Genomic DNA, 16,552 nt, shown 5'->3' on the forward strand with positions numbered 1-16,552 from the left:
GGGGGATATGTAATAAATTATTTCATCAGGAGCGTTCACGAGGGAGAAACATTATTTGAAAATATACTTAATATACGAACTGTATTTTCTAATGCAAGTCTACATTTTATTCCCAAAATTTAAAATATACAGAAAAATTCGTATTGGCCGCCTATAATCGTTCATACCTTTCAGTTGGTATTTCCCGTCGTGCTGCGTCAGTTGCTATGGTAATACTCATCTTTCCATTTAGATCTTGTATGAACGTCAGCATCTCCAATTTAAAGTTAGTTTATTGCCACACTCGCAATATAAATGTTATTTTCTTTTTAAATATACACATGTAATAATTATCTTTAATATATTAGTAGAGTATAATTTGTAGGAGGAGCTGTAGTCTTAAGCTGATATGGCGAACACATGAGCAGCTAATTCAGGGGGGTGCTTAGACTCAGTTCCCCCAGAAGGACACACGCTGCCCATTCTCACAAAACACTGCTGTCTAAAACCAATAGACAGAAAAACAAATTATGCACTGAAAAGAAAAGAGAATGTCAGAATAATCTATGTATTATGATCTGGCAAAAATAGCTCCACTTTCAGAGATATATAGCAGAGAAAATCCTAACCAAGTACTGGCCCAGTGTTTGAAAGAGGAAGACAAAAACAGAACTGTGAGAATCCAATGAAAATTTCAAAAGGGATTAAGACAGATGTGTGACTTGTTATCATGTGTTGCATAACCTATATAAACTGTAACGCTAATAAAGCCATTTGAATTGCATTATTATTGTAATCATTAATATTAACAACGTGTACTTCATATCCAGTGTGTCTACAACACGCGGAATGTTTTCCCCATGAAGATATTACTGTAATGTAAATAAATATAAGTTACTTTCACCACCAATCACGCCACAATAGCAAAGAAAGTAAGGAAAAGCACCAGTAGGGGGCAATCACACACTTCCGCTGCTGCTCCGAGCCTCAAGAGGACAAGAGGAGGAAGAAGAAGGAAGCGGTAGGTACAAACCGAAAACAAAACAGCGAAATGTTCGGGAAAATTAAACCTGTGAAAATTAGGAGTTACAGTGAAAACAGGAAATACGGAATTGCCGCAAAAGATGTGAAGGAACTACTGAAGAAGGCCTGCAATTTGCTACTGGTGAGTCTTGTGGGAATTAGTTAGTTTTTAACAACTTATACGGCTGTTCCGCTTTTTTATCTGAGAGGATGTGACATAAACGTCATCGCTGCTAGTAAACAAAAGAAATTAGGCTTTTATTTTTCCTAATTAGTAGTAGCTCGATACGTGATTGGTTTGGTCCCAGATCATCTCCACTGTGAAGAAGATACGACATAAAATAATTTTCGCATCATTTTTAGAGAACTCTGTAAACAGGATGTAAGTGAAAAAGCAACAGTTATGTCACGTTCAGGTCAAAGTGACATGTAGCGTCTACGTTCATATTTCAAGATGCTTTTTTTTATTCCGTTTATATTAAATTCTGTTTATGATGGGCTGGGAGCAGAATTCGTTCATTATTAAGTATGGCCTCGGGCACATTTTGTATAAACTCGCTGAAACAAAGAGAAAATGATCTGTTGGTGGAAATCTGTACTGCAGGGATTTGGTTTAATTGGAGTTTACATCGGATAAATAAATCCATTTAATCTGAGCAGACTCTCACAGATGGCTCTCTTATAAAATATGTCAAGTTTACAGATTAGTTATCTGGTCTAAAAAGCTTCTACTTCTAGTCCACACAACACATTTGTCATTGGTATTTTTACCTGTTATGTTCTCCACGAGTCCAGGTGCCACTCTCTGGTGCACGTGTTTGCTTGTATGAGGACGGGACAATAGTGACGGAGGAGTTCTTCCCAACTTTGGCGGATAACACCGAATTGGTTCTTATGTCTAAAGGGCAGACCTGGAGTGGAGGTAGGAGGATCAACACCAGACAAGTTTCTACTGTAAACCTGTGTTTTTATTCTCCCAGTCAGCTAAACTGCTGGATGATTGTGATGTTGCCTAATCTTTATCTGATTTTTAGTTGTGTGTGACATCAGTCAGCTACTCAACACAGACCGGCATGCCGACAGCCTCATTGAAGCAGCGAAGGGGCTCCTCTCTGATGAGAAGTCTTCAAAGAGGCGTAAAATCCTGACAGACCTGCTACAGAACCTGGAGGATAGGTCGGAGCTGGAGAGCAGAGAGGAGGACGAAGACTGGTTCCAAGGTAGCAGCCTTCATCCTCTTGGAGAAGCACTCTTTGTTTTGTTTTAGAGTTCCTCAGACTTTTCCTGTCGTGGCTTCTTTTGAGGTCAAACTCCCAGCCTGTCTGCACAAGACTCAAAGATTACAGTTAGGCCTGTAGGAATTTTGACAGTGTTTTGTGAATTTGTCTCTATGTTCCACCACAGTGGATTTTAAAGCAAACAATCAAGATGTGATTGGAGTGCAGACTTTCAGCTTTAATTCAAGGGATTTAACAGGCTTGCTGAGCCTTGACCTATGAGGGTCATAAAGGGTGGAGGCTGCCCTGCCCTACTGCTTTCTGCTGGACTTTGCTACTTCTTCACATGTACTGTGAATAATAATATAAATTGTAATAATTAATAAATAAATAGATTTAAATAAAAAAACTAACTTTTGAGCCTCTGAAAATGGGGCTTATGTATAAAAACGACTCGAATTCCCAAACAGTTAATGCAACACTTTGATCAAACCCCTTGAGATAAAGCTGAAAATTTGCACTTTAATCACATTTTGATTGATTTTAAAATCCATTATGGTGCTGTACATAGGCAATATTACAAATATTGTGTCAATGTAAAGAAATCCCTTTAAAGAAAAGCACTATAAGACATGTGCTACTGTTACTAGAGAACTGGGAAACCATGAATAGATTAAGTCAGTCATGTGTCTTTTTCCAGTATAAAAGCATTGTGAAGACTCAACACCATTATATTTGGAAAAAAATGTTTGAGCAGTGTGACTACGTCTGTATAATTGATCACTTTTTCACAGATTTTTCTCTTGATGTGAGTCTAAATGAATCTGTTGAGCATCTTGTTATTTGTGTTTCTCTTCAGGTGTTGATTCTCGATTTAAAACAAAGTCTGCCTACATGAAGTACAACTGTGAAAGCAGGATACGCGGCTACTTGAAAGAGGTAAACTTGGGAGCCAGGTAACACTCTGTACCTGAGGTCTCTACAGGATTGCTCCACAGTCAGTTGTTCTAACAGTTGTGTTTTTTGTTTTTGTCAGCTGGATGATGCCACCAAATCCATACAGAAAGCAAAAGTGAGGGCAGAGTTTTTGAAAACCTCCCAGAGCCTCACAGAAATGCTGAAAACAGCCAAGTATAATGGCTGCTACTTTGACAGGACTGAAAAGCAACCAGATCGCCTTTGTACTCAGGAGGGATGGTTCACCTGCCAGGTACTACAAGAATACAAGCTGTGAGGTATTAAGAGGCCTAACAGAGTTGAATGGGCATGAGAAACAAATGCAGGCAACATGAGTTTTACACTGTCACAGACAGGCTTTTGAGCTCTGAGGGAAAGACTCTTGAATCTGTACAGAGTAGCTGGGATCTGCTCCAAATGACTTGTCCGAGGTTAGTTGTATGTGAACAGAAGAGTCGGAGACAAAAGTGCACTGTGGTGTGAGAATCAGGGCAAAGATAAAAAGTAGTGTTTAACTCGGCTTAACAGTCATTACATTTAAAATGTCTCAAAAATATGAAGTCCAGATGTGCTTCAGACTAAGTTCCTCTTCCTCTAAATTGCATCCTCAGGGATCATTTGATGAGAACGTGTGCAAATCTCTTCACTCTATCAACCCCTATGGAAGCCGCGAGGGCAGGATTGTCTTCAGCACTTGGAATTTGGACCACAGGTTCACGCCACCTTTAGTTTATTTACAAGATTTTTTTGAGGGTTTTTTTTTGCTTTACATCCTTCATACAATTCTTCAATTTGTTTCCAGGATTGAAAAGAAGAGGACAGTTATTCCCGCTCTGCTGGAAGCCCTGCAGAATCACAGGAGCACTGACATCAACCTGAACTACTTCTACCAACTCCTGTTCACGAGGGAAAACCTGAAGCTGGTCCACATCGTCTGCCACAAAAAAGGAGCTCACAACCTGCAGTGTGACACCAAGAAGATCTATAATAATGCCACCAAGGATCTAAAAGCAAAACAGAAGCCCAAAGTAAAGAAACGGCGCATGACTTGAAGTCCTGTGACAAATGAGTGGACTGTGATTTGTTTGATGGACTTGGTAAATAATTAACTCTGAAAAGAACCCATCACATCAGCTGGAAAGGTAAATTTGCCTTTGCAATCTCCTCGACGTAGTCGTGACATCAGCTTCTGAGCTCCAAACCCACCATGCTGAGCTTTAATTTCATATTGGAAGTGATCGACCACACTTAAGAAACCATGAAATTCATTTATTTGTTCACTGTATTGGCACTGTGATGTAAAGTACACAAATTAAGTACAAAGATGATAACGAATCATGCATTTACTGAGAATGCTGCATAAATGTGAAAAGCAAATTGACATAAATAAGGCAGTAAATATATAAAATATTTGGACGGTTTAGAACAGTCATGTAAAAAATACAGGCGACAACATCTAGTGCAATTACTGTTAAACTCTTGATTAGATTACATTTTCACTCAGGTTTAAATTATCCAGTCTTTCAGACTGCAGTCTTGTATGAGGAACCTTTGTTTTGTTTTTTTAAACAACACTCTTACAAATTTTAGAAGAACCCTCTCAGGGAAAATTAATTCATTACATTGATTATGTATTGATACAGATGTTATATATTTCAAAGCTGCCAGAAACGTGAGCACACACACGAGTTGAGGATGAAGAGACACTTGGTGAATGACTTTTATGCAGAAAACTGTTGAAGATGTTCAGCTTAAGCAATGAATTTGTGCTATTGAAGCTCTCAGTACAGATGTTCATGCTCCATCCCTCCTCATTACAGACGTGTAATCTAAACTTAGACTGAAATTGTCACTCTGTTGCTCTTGTCAGCATGTAACATTGGCAATTAATCAGTTTATTTGTATGGGAAAACAAAAACTTAAATCCAGCATTTTCTTTAGTATCTCAGAGGCTAATCTGAAGCTGCGCTCAGGATTTCAATTTTCTACACAAAGTGCTATAAACACTTATGTGAGCATACATTCAGCAATAATTTCACAAACATTACTGCATTTACTCACATTGGCCATTTTCATTTTACTATTGCAGTTATGACTTTTTAAAAATCTAATTACTGATTGAATGCAATGTTTGAGCAGGTAGTTTTCTAAGTGCTGAGAGGTTTAATGTCTTTTCACGAGCAGAACTTTCTCAGTTATAAGAGCGGCAACTCTTCACTAAGTGCCCACCCCGTTGTCTCGCTGCACACCGCTAAAATCCACCTCGTCTTCATCGCTGTCCTCTCTAGCGTAGTAATGTCGCCTCCTGTTCTTCCTTTGGGCGCGGCTAGAAGACGAGGATGATCTTTCAGGAAAATCCTGTGGGATGAATCTGTATTTAGAATTCATTTAATGCAACATTATTTTCACCAATTGTGCTGAAGATATAACTGCAGGAATGATGGGCCTAGAGATGTGGTGGGAGTGGGGGGATAAAAATCTATGTGTATTGATAAAATTAAAGTTATCAGTGAGTAACAAATCTAACTAGGGGTTGTTACTGCTCTCATATTACTCCAGCCCTGCTTATAAGAGGGTGAAATGTCAGTTTATTTAATGTTAACTGTGAGTGAGACCAGAAAAAGAGAAGGAAAAAAAAAAAAAATCAGCAATCACATTTATTTGAGAAAGAATCCAAACCTCAAGGCGAACTTATAATGTATACGTTAGGGACTCCTGGCACAGTGAGGCTTTTATGTAACAACTCGTGGTCTTCTACTCTGCACATTATTGCCCATCTTTTGTGTTTTATTAGCAGGAAGAGCCTTTTGGTACATCCAATAATGCACCAATGTCAAGGTCCAAATGTATAACAAGTCTAACATATCTTTCAACTCCCATGTCTATTGCAAAACACCCTAGAAGTGCAGCTTTAAATGAATAGATATGGATGATGATTCTTCTGAACTGATCATCAGTAAGCAGACGTTTTCTTTACCAAACAAAAAAAAAAAACAACAAACAACCCTGTTTCCCCCAGGAATTAAAACAAACGTGCCTCACCTGTACAGCATCCAAGTTTCCAAAGAACTGCTCCACAGGAAGGATCTGATTACTGTCATCATCTGGGAACATAATTCTGCTCGTTTCTTCATAATCCATATGCTCAGGCTCATATTTGTCCCAGATGCTATTCATTACGCAGCTGTCTGAATCCTGTCCCACCATCAGCGTGTTCTCTTTACCTTCCTGTCCTTCATGCTCTGGTGATGCTGAGCACCTCCTCCTGCCAGAAGACTGGTGGCATTCACAGCTGATGCAGGAGTCTCTCTCCAGAGGACCAGCTGCTTTAGTGTTCCCAACTGCTGAGCTGCTCTCAGATGACGAGTTCGCCATTGGACTTTTCACACATCTCCTCCTTGCAGCAGATGTCTATGATACAAAAGTTAAGGAACAAAGTTAGGATGATGTTGGGGTAACCACAGCGGGACTCCACTGCAGTAATCAGATCCAGTTAATTTGGAGCAACTCACAGCTGTCCGGTGTAGGGGTTACAGCTGTAGGGGTGTAGATAACTATAACTCCTGCCTTTCTTTTTGACTCATCACACATCTGCAGCATTATGTACACAGACAAAACAAACCTTTCTGGAGTTTCTGGTCTCAGAGCTGCTCTTCCTCTTTCTTGGCTTCAAATGATCAACTTCACCAGGCATCTGCAAAGTATCATGATGTTTGTTTATATCAAGTACTTTATTAATGCAATGACATCGTGGGGAAAAAAACAAACTATGGTTTTAGTCAGCTGAGAGGAAGCCGTCATAATGCCAGCGTTTGCTCCTGCTAAGCAGAACATTAGCAAATGTTTTCACTCCACTCAGTAAAAGAAACTAAATTTATCGGACAGCTGTTTAACGGGGACAGTTTTAGAATTTTCGCTTGCATACAGATTTGTCATTTTCCATTTTAAACACTGTCTTAACAAAAAAAATTAAATAGTGGACAACGTTAATGGATAGCTATAAAGCTGGCTCTGCAGTCCCGCTGAGCTGCTTAAACCCTCCAACAGCACCCCTCTATCCTCCGCCGGCTAAACTCCTGCTAATTTACTGGCAAATTAAAGTCACGTTACTAGTCAACTATGACCCAGTTCTTCCAGTACATCCCTAATCCCTCCAGCGTTGCTTTTTCACATGTAGACGTGCCCGAGCTACGCCGAATGTAAGTCCATAAAAGGCAGCTGATAGTTGAACTGCTAAGACAACAACACCTGCTCAGCACAGCAGCTAGCTTTCGCCTAGAAAAATCAAAGCAATATCGTCGGAAAATAACCCACCCACCCCCAGTCAAAAATGCCCCGGGTATCATAATGTGAACCATGCTAGTTATGTTGCTAGAACAATGACTCCAGCCGTCTGTATCGGTACAATAACACCAACACGAAGGTCACGACGAAGCTAGGCGTCACTAAACACAACAAAAACGCCTAATTTCGACATCTCGGCAACAAGCTAATGCGGCCAGCTACGAGCTAACAGTAGGAGAGAAAAAAATAACTAATTTGACCTGCCTGCCGGTTTTCTCATTTAATTAAACATGTACTTACCTTATGTATCATTTGCCGGCGTGGATATTTAGGTTTTTCAGCTACGATATTGAAAGTTTACACCACCTTGGGGTTTTCTGGCTTTCCAATCGGCTGGCTTCAACTAGCGACTAAACAACGGCGATAATTTTACGACGTAAGCGCTCCCCGCCGCCTACCCGGTGTATTTCCTGCTGGTGAGGTTCACTCAGAGGTCTGCAGTTTCAATATCAGGACGTCCTCTGCGCCACACTACACCGCCATCGACGCCACCCCGTACTAACGAGCATTAGAGAAAATAGAGAAAAAAATAAGTATATCTTAAAATGCACGTGTTATTTTATATTTATATATATAATATTAGATTTCTATTACAAAATATATATGTAATTAAAAGTAGTTTAGTTCGAGGGGTTTGTAAATGCTTTTTACTAGATCTATTTTTCTATGTATGTTATTTTCGTTTAGGTTTTTTTCCCCCCACTATTTTAATATTTTATTTTTTGACAAACTTGGCTTTCTCCACTTTTACGCCATCTCAGTGATTCTGCGGGAGTTGTTTCCACCCATCTCGTGACTTGTGCTAATGAAAGGGGTTCTCGTGACACGCTGGTTCACAGTAAGCTCGTATTTCTCCGTGTTATTTTGAGAGATTGGACAATCATACGTAAAATGCCAGTTCACGCCATGTTTCAAAGTTTGGCTTTTGTTTAGCAGTGACGTATGAAGGAGGAGATTCCGGAAGTCGAATGCAGTTCCAATCGATGTCCACAAGATGGCGCAATAAGGTTTTTAAAGAAGCGTCTAATTCTTTTAGTCAGCCAACAGATCACACTGGCTTCGGTTTTAACAGCTATGTAATAATTTAGAACATACAGTTGACTCTGTCCGGTAACAAAACAATAAATAAACATAATTTAGAAATCATTTCATGTTCTGTCATTCATCGAACAGTTCCAGTCAGGAGGCTATTGATTGCCTCCCTCTCCTCCAGAGCAACCGACAACAACACGCGGCAACAGATGGTGGGGCCCCACGGATCTCGGCGTCACGGACTCAGTGGGATTGTTGTACGTTAGGAGACAGAAAACACCGAGACAGCTCGAGGAGGGCTGTAGTCCAGTATTTCTCACCTAGCACTGGAATTAAAATTGGACTGTCAAACTTCTTTAGAAAATCATCATCGCTGTTCCTTTATAAACGCTGTGTTGTTTGTTTTATTCCTCACACGTAGATGGTTGTTGAATTATTTCTGAATCATTGCGTTGTATTTTAGTACTGTTTTCTATCACTTGTAATCATGAAAATTAACGCGGATTAAAGGAGCTACTGATATTTAATATTAAGAATAAGATAAGGTTGTGGTGGCTAGTGGATCGCAAAACCTGGTGAACAGTGTGTGTGTGTGTGTGTGTGTGTGTGTGTTAGACAGAGAGAGAGAGAGAAATGGGATATCTGCCGGTCCCAGATCAGTTTAGTTCATTAAGGGGAGGAGATATTTGGGGGGTGGGGTGAGATAGTGGTATCCTCCATCAGGTCTCCAGATAGTCTGTGTGGAGCCAAACCCTGAGAAGAAGCTTCGGGACGAACTAGACAGCAAAAGGGACGAATGTGTGACTTCACTCTGCGCTGTCATGGTCAAGAAGTGGCCAAGGAGACACTTGACTGAGCGCTCTTACCCGGTGTCTTCCTGAGGTGCGCTCAGTTGTGAAACATTATGAAGGCATCTGAGGGTCCCAGCGTGTCACGGTGACAGCAATGGATCACTTTTTTCGTAGAAAGCGGATCCCCGCTTTTCTGAAACCTCTGTTGAGTCTGTCTCTGATCTTTGCGTCTTTTCTCATGATCCAAAAGCTGAAACTGTCGGAGAAAGACGCAGTGGGGGTTAAACATGTGAGGGATCCGGCCTGGTGCGGCTCTGAGTGTTTTTCATTCAAGAAGACAGTTCTGACCAGTTCGGGGACCTCAGATTCTCCCGTGTCCGTCAAGGATTTGGAGATACAGCGGGTCACGAATGTAACTCGGTCTTCTTGGGACGCGCAGGTTCTCAACTGTAGCGCGGACGCATCGGTGAGGACCCAGGACTGGTTCCGGCGCTTGGACCAGAGATTTCACCAGTTTGTGCTTCACAGACACTGCAGGTATTTCCCCTTGCTCATCAATCACCCGGAGAAGTGCGCCGATAGAAACGTTCACCTCCTTGTGGTGGTCAAGTCCGTTATCGAGCAGCACGACCGGAGGGAGGCCGTGCGTAAAACCTGGGGGAAGGAGCAAACCGTGAATGGGAAGAAAATTAAAACTTTGTTTTTACTCGGAAGCCCAAACACTGGCAAAGACGCCAAGAACCTACAGAAACTGATCGAGTATGAGGACCAAATCTTTGGGGACATCCTGCAGTGGGACTTCATGGACACTTTCTTCAACCTGACTCTGAAAGAGGTAAATTTTCTCAAGTGGTTCTATATCTACTGCCCCAAAGTGCAGTTTATATTTAAGGGGGACGATGATGTGTTTGTGAACACGCACAACCTCCTGGAGCTCATCGACTTCAAAGTGGAGCAGCGCAAAGCGGCCAACTTATTTATGGGGGACACAATCTCCAAGGCGATCCCCATCCGAAACCGACAGAGCAAATATTACATCCCCAAGGAGTTGTACGACAAGCCGTATCCACCCTACGTGGGAGGTGGGGGGTTTCTGATGTCCGCCTATTTAGCCCGAAGGCTCTTCGTGGCCTCGGAGGGCGTGGAGTTGTACCCCATTGACGATGTGTTTTTGGGGATGTGCCTGCAGAGGCTCCACTTATCCCCAGAGATGCATCCGGGCTTCAGGACATTCGGCATTACCAGACGCAGGGCGAGCACAATGAACACAGAGCCCTGCTTTTATAAAAACCTAATCGTGGTCCACAAACTGAGCGCGCAGGAGCTGCTCAGGATGTGGAGCGTGGTGCACAGCCAAGACCTGATCTGCGCACAAAAAACTTCGATATGATTGACAGAAAGTATAAAGTATAAAGTAAATGCATTCACTAAATCTGAGCTCACGGAAAGTCTTCTTTGGCCGATCACACTTGATGATCTTTACGCAATCTGCGGAGTCACGTTAATTTTTCCTTTACCGTTAGACATGGAAGATGAACTGAATTTAATACTGTGTGTCACATTAAAACGGTTGATTTGTTTTCAGCTGACTCGGCAGGTTAGCGCTCTCCTCTTCACTTCTGTATGGGTTGATTTTCCGTTTTGTAAAAACCACTAGAGCACAGCTTTTGCATTGTGAAAGCATCCGTGTTTCTGTGCCATTCCAGACTGTATTGCCTTAATCTGAATTTAAAAACGTATTTAGAGACGTAGATGTAATAAACCCACGGGTGTTCGTGCAGGTGCGAAAAAGACTGACTTGTTACATCTAAGTGTTTCCCTTAAGCTTTCTTTTCCGACTTCAGGATTTCATTGCAACGTTCAAGTGCAACATGCGACTACATGATTTACAGCATAGAACACACAGCTGCATTCATATTTGAATGATTATTTTATTGAATAGAAATTGTAAATTGTAAAAATCTAATTATGGGTATTTTAAAGATAATATATTGGTTCTGTTTTACCTTGTTTTGTAAGATTTACAGAGGCAGCCTTGAAACCAAAGAAACCACATGTGTAACACTGTAAATTCATGTGTGTTAGTGTCAATAAAACCAGAGCTCTCTTGTAAACACTGAATAACGTTGCAAAACTTGATTGATATGTGTTTTATATTGCTCAACAATAATCCTGGAAGTTGGACACTGCCCATTTTTTTAATACACAGGGGGCTCCTAAACAGAGCCGTGTATTACATGTAACTTTTATGGGGAATTTTGATTACATGGAAGCACATGTGCAATAATCCCTGAATAATGATTTATTTAACAAATACATCTGCAGAAAAAAAGAAGTCAAAATGCTGTTGACTACAAATGCATGAACACAACTTTTACATCTACTTTTGCTGCAGCTCTCAGTACAGAAGCATACTAAAGCAAGTTGTTTCCCCACTAATAAAACATACGCTCACATTAACGTTATTACCGTTTCCAGATACATCACAATCACTTTGTTGTCATCATAACACTGTGCAGCACAACAGGAGCACAACTGAAGAGATAATTATAAACCAGGCTTAATGTTATATGTAGGATTTAACTTTTTAGCTTGTGATTCTATCAGTTTGAAGCCAGTGATGTGATTCTGAACACTGGAGGGAAAACCATGTGGTGTACATACAGTATGTAGCATATTCATGTCCACTTCTTTCCTCATTCTAGCAGTGCTGTTTCACTCAGAGACCTACTTTGTCTCATTTTACTTCTACTTCATACTATCAGTAGGCATTGTGGAGGGAAGTAAGTCACTGCAGTGTGCTAGAAATTCAGCAGTAAAACATCATCCTTTGGCAAAGTGCTATTTCTATATAGAATTCTTATAAAAGGAAAGCAAATATGTAAACAGTTGGCTAAGTGTGAAGTCGACAGCAAAGCTTCCCTCAAAGCAAAGAACATCTTCTGCTTGTAACTAAACTGTGATCTCGTTCCGCCTCCTGTTACTGGGTGTGCAAGAAGGTATGAGTCATCGTCTTCTGAAGGGATGTGGCAATTAGACATATTTTTACTGAAACTGCGACGGTTACCCATAGAAGTTTCTCAACCCATTCATCTGGTGTAGTCCGATTCTACACAAGAAACTGTTGATTTTAGTTCCATGGGACAGCTAGCTATCTGCAAGGTGCATGGATCAGAGGATGAAATCTTAAAAGGTCCAAACTTGCACTAGCACATTTACATAGATGAAGGCAATAAGCCTCTTCAAACTCTACAATTTGAAGGTTAGGATAAAATAAATGTTTACATGCTACACTTGTTTGTTTGTTTTTTAGGTGTGAGAAAATCGTTGCGATAGCACGTTTATACGCGAGAGCTTGTACTGCAGTTTAAGGATGTATAAATTATAAATTGCAGATAACCACTCAGAAACTAATCATAAAACCTCACTACACTGGTTGCATTATGAGGGGTCAACTTCTAAAACACAAGCCTAAAGTTCTATCACCCTGTACACTGCTGCTTTACCTTTACACAAACTCTGTTTAAAATCCATCTTGTGAGTCACACAAAGTCACAGTTGGGAAGTGCGGTCCAACAGTGAGGGACTACCCGTTAAAGCTGTACAATTCCTCTAAATGGCAGTGAAAAAAAGAGCCTCAAAACCAACAAATCCTATAAGGGGATTTCAGCAAACAGCACTCTGTGTGCCTATGTTTACTTGACAGGTGTGTGAGAGGCTAGAGGCTTGACGTGTAGTGAAAAGCATTTTCTGTTCTGTGTGAACTTTGTCGCACATAACAGGATTAGAATTTACGTCATCGTCTCAACAATGGGTAAAACACCGTGTTGTAATTCTGTGATCTTATAAGACTTTAAATATATTAATGGCTTCAATCATAAAGTAATAATGGCTTTAAATATATTGCATATGTCAGTGAATACATCTGAAGCGTCTCAAAAGTGCCCGAATGTGGAAATAATGGAGTGGGTGGGGTCGTCTGGTACTGTTGGCTTTCTCCTGTTGAAGTGTGAGGGGACGTCTCTGGGCTTCTTCAGACCAGCTTTAATGCTTCCCTGGTGGATACCCTCTGGCTAAAGGAGCCAGTGATGGGATTCGGCTGCCCCTGCCCATGGGCCTGGCTCTGGCTCGGGCTCCATATGACCTGACCTGCTTTAGCTTGGTTCCACCGAAAGCTCTGCCTGGAAACACCAAAACACATATGCACAAACAAAATGGTACTTTACAGTAAACTGATAGAGGAATAATAAAGCAGGGAGCCTTTACATTCTTGCATGCACTTTGTCATTAACCTCCCAAGACCTGGCCTAAAAATATTATGTAAAAGTATTATGTAAGAAAGGGCTTTGAAAGAACCAGTAAACCTGTATCCTAGCTTATCTGAGTCATTAACACAAATATGCTGAATAATGTTTTACGTTATAATGCTACCAATAAAAATTAGCAACTCCCTTTGAGTCGTGTGATCTGATATAAATTTTTTTTCGAAAACCTGGTTCACTATTGTCTGTTTGATGTATTCAGAGGACCAGCTATCTTGGTGATAATGGTTAGCATCATCCTGTTTTCCTGTTTAATGCTACATACTGCAAAATGTAGGTACTGTCTAAATATTGAATTGATAACGACAGGGGAGCTACAGTTTAATGCGCTTGTAGGATAAATATTATTAATCATACTGATCAACAGGGTCAAAGAAGAAATCAAACTTTTATCTGATCTGTGTGTGTGTGTGTGTGTGTGTGTTCTTATTACACATTCTAGGAATTATTATACCACAAAACTTCAAAGCCCTACATTAAATAATATGTATTATGTAAATGTAAGGTGAATGTGATCATTTTATCATTGCCCAGGCTCTTCAAAAGCTGGTGTATCCTCCTTTGAGCTTTCACCTTCACACTCTAATGTCTGGCCCTCCTCCACTTCCTCTCATGACAGCGCTACGTTGCACAATTTTGAGTAAAATCCTTTCCGTCTCACCTTGTCCTCCACCACAAAGGACACCGAATGAAAGTAACTATGTGATTTTTAGTAACAGAATCATAACATCTGTAAAAACCTGTTAGCCCAGCCCCAACAAATGAGTTGTCAGCAGATAGCACAGGATTTCCTCTTGGCAGAAGACGCTGTAGATTACATAAAAGTTCTCAGTCGTGCCCTCCACAGAGGACAAGAATAAATTGTTCAGGAGACAGTGGCGTGTCTAGAAAATTTTTGTTGGGGGGGCCAGGTAGGGGCACAGATTTGGAGAAGGGTGGCAGATGTAATTGGCAGATAATGTTTAAAAAAAAAATTCTACCAACCGTTTTCCATAATTCAATAACCCTATAAACCTAATAACCGAATGCACTTTTAACTCTTATTAGAATGAGATTTTAACCACTACGGTGCAAAGTTTTTAGATACTGTGTTGATAAAGTACAAGAGATACAATCAGTGCTTTGTCAGTGTTTATTCAGCATTCAAGGACTTCAATATTTGCATAGTATTTTTACTGACATATAGTGCACATATGTTTTGGGCAAAAACATTTTTGAATATTAAAATACGAACATTTGTAACAAACAATTGGCAAATTAGCCAATGCCAATGTAAAACTTTATCTGCCTGTTAAAAAAAGAAGATAATCTTCTTACAAACTGTTGTTTGATTTTGAAACAGGAAAAAAGTGGGGAAACAACTGATAAGACTAACATTTGAATAAAACCTGAAAGCAAGTAAATACTTTCTATGCTGCCTTATGGTAAACTTTAGTAATATTGATGTATAAAGAACAACACTGGCTGATGATGAAATACAGTCAGCTGGCATGGTGACACTGCCAGTATTAACCTGCAGGGCTGGACTGGGACAAAAAATTGGGCATTTTGACTACAGACCGGCCCCCCAGGTATTAAAGCCATAAAGCCTTTGAATGAAAACAAACGCTGTTGTGACAGTGATGTACAGTCTTTTTGGTATATGTATGATTTCTATACATTTTAAGATAGATAAAAACTTTGTTCGCAAGATTCAGATAATTATTTAATAAAAGCTAGATATTTTAAATGAGAATAAGAAAGAAAAGTATTTCTTTGTGCCCCCCTTTCCCTGTTAATGCCCTACCTGGCCCCCCTGGCAAAACTTTGCTAGATCCGCCCCTGCACAGTTACCAGCTGTCAGCTACTTAGAAAAGGATCCTGGTGTTATTTATCTCTCAGAAACAGTTCATAACTTCCCTTCAACTCATTCATGTCACCTAAAAGGTAAACCTGTTTCTCCATCACAGCTCTGATGATTCAGTAAGGACATCTCCTGGTTTCATCTTCATGTTTCCCTCTCACCAGATAACCAAACCGACATCATGACCAGCAGCTTTTACGGCTGTGGCTCCAGCAAACATCAGCTGATACTAGAAATTAATATTAAATAAATTCTAACAACAGCTGATCAAGCTTAAACGTGCTGCTGTTGTTTAGCATGACATCCGCTGGTTTCCTCTTTCTGGCGCAAAGTGGGCGATAAATAAACAAGAGAGAAAAGCCAATCAGCTGATCATTGATCAGTTTCATGATTGAAGTAGGAACAGGAGAGGGAGGGGAGAGAATGAGAGAAGAAGTTATTTTTACACATCGGCCAGCATCTGGCCAATCCACCACCTGTCATTGTTCATGCCGTTACAAAAAAAAAAAAAAAAAATAGTCATCAGCCCACCCGAAGACCAGTCCAGCTATGTTAACCTGTTAATCTTTCGCCAAAAAATTGTTTTCTGCGGTGCCGTCTTTTGTGCTTGGCTCTCCTACCTTTGCTAACATGATGCTCATAGTGCAGAAGCCGATGCTACATTCACTCACACTTGGATATCTGAGTTTCACTGTGAAAACATAATCATACATTTGATATTTCATTGAATTTTATTGTTTTAGCTCCGGGGTGGCCAGTCTGGTTCCCAGGCCACCCCGTTGGACACGCCACTGTCAGGAGACTTAACAAAGAAACCTGTAATACTAGAAAGGCCAGTATAAACAAAAAGGTTTTGCGATGTCAGCATAACATGGTGATGTCATTCTGATTAAATCAAACGCTTATTGTTTGTGCTATAAACCAGTGATGCACCTATACGCCACTTTTCCAAATGTGAGCTGGAAAGAATTTCAAAGACGGCCAGTGAGAATGAAAACATGAAGATCAACTGCAAAAACAGTCAACTTATGAAGCAACATTTTT

At 40.4% G+C, this 16,552-nt stretch overlaps 4 protein-coding genes and 1 non-coding gene across 7 annotated transcripts in view; 3 read left to right on the forward strand and 2 right to left on the reverse strand.

Moving 5' to 3' along the window:
• Positions 1-949: 949 nt before the first annotated feature.
• dffb (DNA fragmentation factor, beta polypeptide (caspase-activated DNase)) lies at positions 950-5,702 on the forward strand. Its single transcript, XM_026153881.2, has 7 exons — positions 950-1,144; positions 1,798-1,924; positions 2,037-2,222; positions 3,079-3,158; positions 3,256-3,429; positions 3,788-3,888; positions 3,979-5,702. Exons 1-7 carry the CDS (start codon positions 1,031-1,033, stop codon positions 4,226-4,228), a joined length of 1,032 nt encoding a protein of 343 aa, XP_026009666.1. The 5' UTR covers positions 950-1,030; the 3' UTR covers positions 4,229-5,702.
• c20h1orf174 (chromosome 20 C1orf174 homolog) lies at positions 4,425-7,991 on the reverse strand. Its single transcript, XM_026153882.2, has 4 exons — positions 7,761-7,991; positions 6,799-6,870; positions 6,219-6,587; positions 4,425-5,534 (listed from the first exon to the last, which is right to left on the reverse strand). The coding sequence occupies exons 1-4, from the start codon at positions 7,770-7,772 to the stop codon at positions 5,394-5,396; spliced, it is 594 nt and encodes a 197-aa protein (XP_026009667.1). The 5' UTR covers positions 7,773-7,991; the 3' UTR covers positions 4,425-5,393.
• A 246-nt stretch (positions 7,992-8,237) lies between these two features.
• LOC113013177 (UDP-GlcNAc:betaGal beta-1,3-N-acetylglucosaminyltransferase 7, like) lies at positions 8,238-8,865 on the forward strand. The gene is made up of 3 exons (XR_013904282.1): positions 8,238-8,358; positions 8,457-8,527; positions 8,734-8,865. It is a non-coding gene; the product is annotated as a UDP-GlcNAc:betaGal beta-1,3-N-acetylglucosaminyltransferase 7, like (transcript).
• A 422-nt stretch (positions 8,866-9,287) lies between these two features.
• b3gnt7l (UDP-GlcNAc:betaGal beta-1,3-N-acetylglucosaminyltransferase 7, like) lies at positions 9,288-11,464 on the forward strand. The gene has a single exon (XM_080295366.1). The coding sequence runs from the start codon at positions 9,498-9,500 to the stop codon at positions 10,731-10,733; it is 1,236 nt and encodes a 411-aa protein (XP_080151492.1). The 5' UTR covers positions 9,288-9,497; the 3' UTR covers positions 10,734-11,464.
• A 1,082-nt stretch (positions 11,465-12,546) lies between these two features.
• Positions 12,547-16,552, reverse strand: part of cep104 (centrosomal protein 104) — a 39,647-nt gene continuing 35,641 nt past the window's right edge. For 2 of the 3 annotated variants that reach the window (XM_026153874.2, XM_026153875.2), the window contains exon 22: positions 12,547-13,524. In XM_026153874.2, the coding sequence (XP_026009659.2) occupies positions 13,388-13,524 (137 nt within the window). In that variant the 3' untranslated portion in view covers positions 12,547-13,387. The remainder of the gene's footprint in view (positions 13,525-16,552) is intronic. The other variant, XM_026153879.2, reaches the window with a different exon arrangement.

This window comes from Astatotilapia calliptera, chromosome 20 (assembly GCF_964374335.1).
Source record: "Astatotilapia calliptera chromosome 20, fAstCal68.1, whole genome shotgun sequence".
NCBI classification, from domain to species: Eukaryota; Metazoa; Chordata; class Actinopteri; order Cichliformes; family Cichlidae; genus Astatotilapia; species Astatotilapia calliptera.

What these genes read in the sequence shown, in the direction of transcription:
- c20h1orf174 (XM_026153882.2), bottom strand. An exon ending in AGACCAGAAACTCCAGAAAG is followed by an intron (nt 6,588 to 6,798) that starts GTTTGTTTTGTC and finishes TTTGTATCATAG; the next exon opens with ACATCTGCTGCAAGGAGGAG. An exon ending in GAAACTTGGATGCTGTACAG is followed by an intron (nt 5,535 to 6,218) that starts GTGAGGCACGTT and finishes TTCATCCCACAG; the next exon opens with GATTTTCCTGAAAGATCATC.
- dffb (XM_026153881.2), top strand. Translation starts at nt 1,031, where the DNA reads ATGTTCGGGAAAATTAAACCTGTGAAAATTAGGAGTTACAGTGAAAAC. An exon ending in GGACGAAGACTGGTTCCAAG is followed by an intron (nt 2,223 to 3,078) that starts GTAGCAGCCTTC and finishes GTTTCTCTTCAG; the next exon opens with GTGTTGATTCTCGATTTAAA. An exon ending in AGGGATGGTTCACCTGCCAG is followed by an intron (nt 3,430 to 3,787) that starts GTACTACAAGAA and finishes TTGCATCCTCAG; the next exon opens with GGATCATTTGATGAGAACGT.
- b3gnt7l (XM_080295366.1), top strand. Translation starts at nt 9,498, where the DNA reads ATGGATCACTTTTTTCGTAGAAAGCGGATCCCCGCTTTTCTGAAACCT.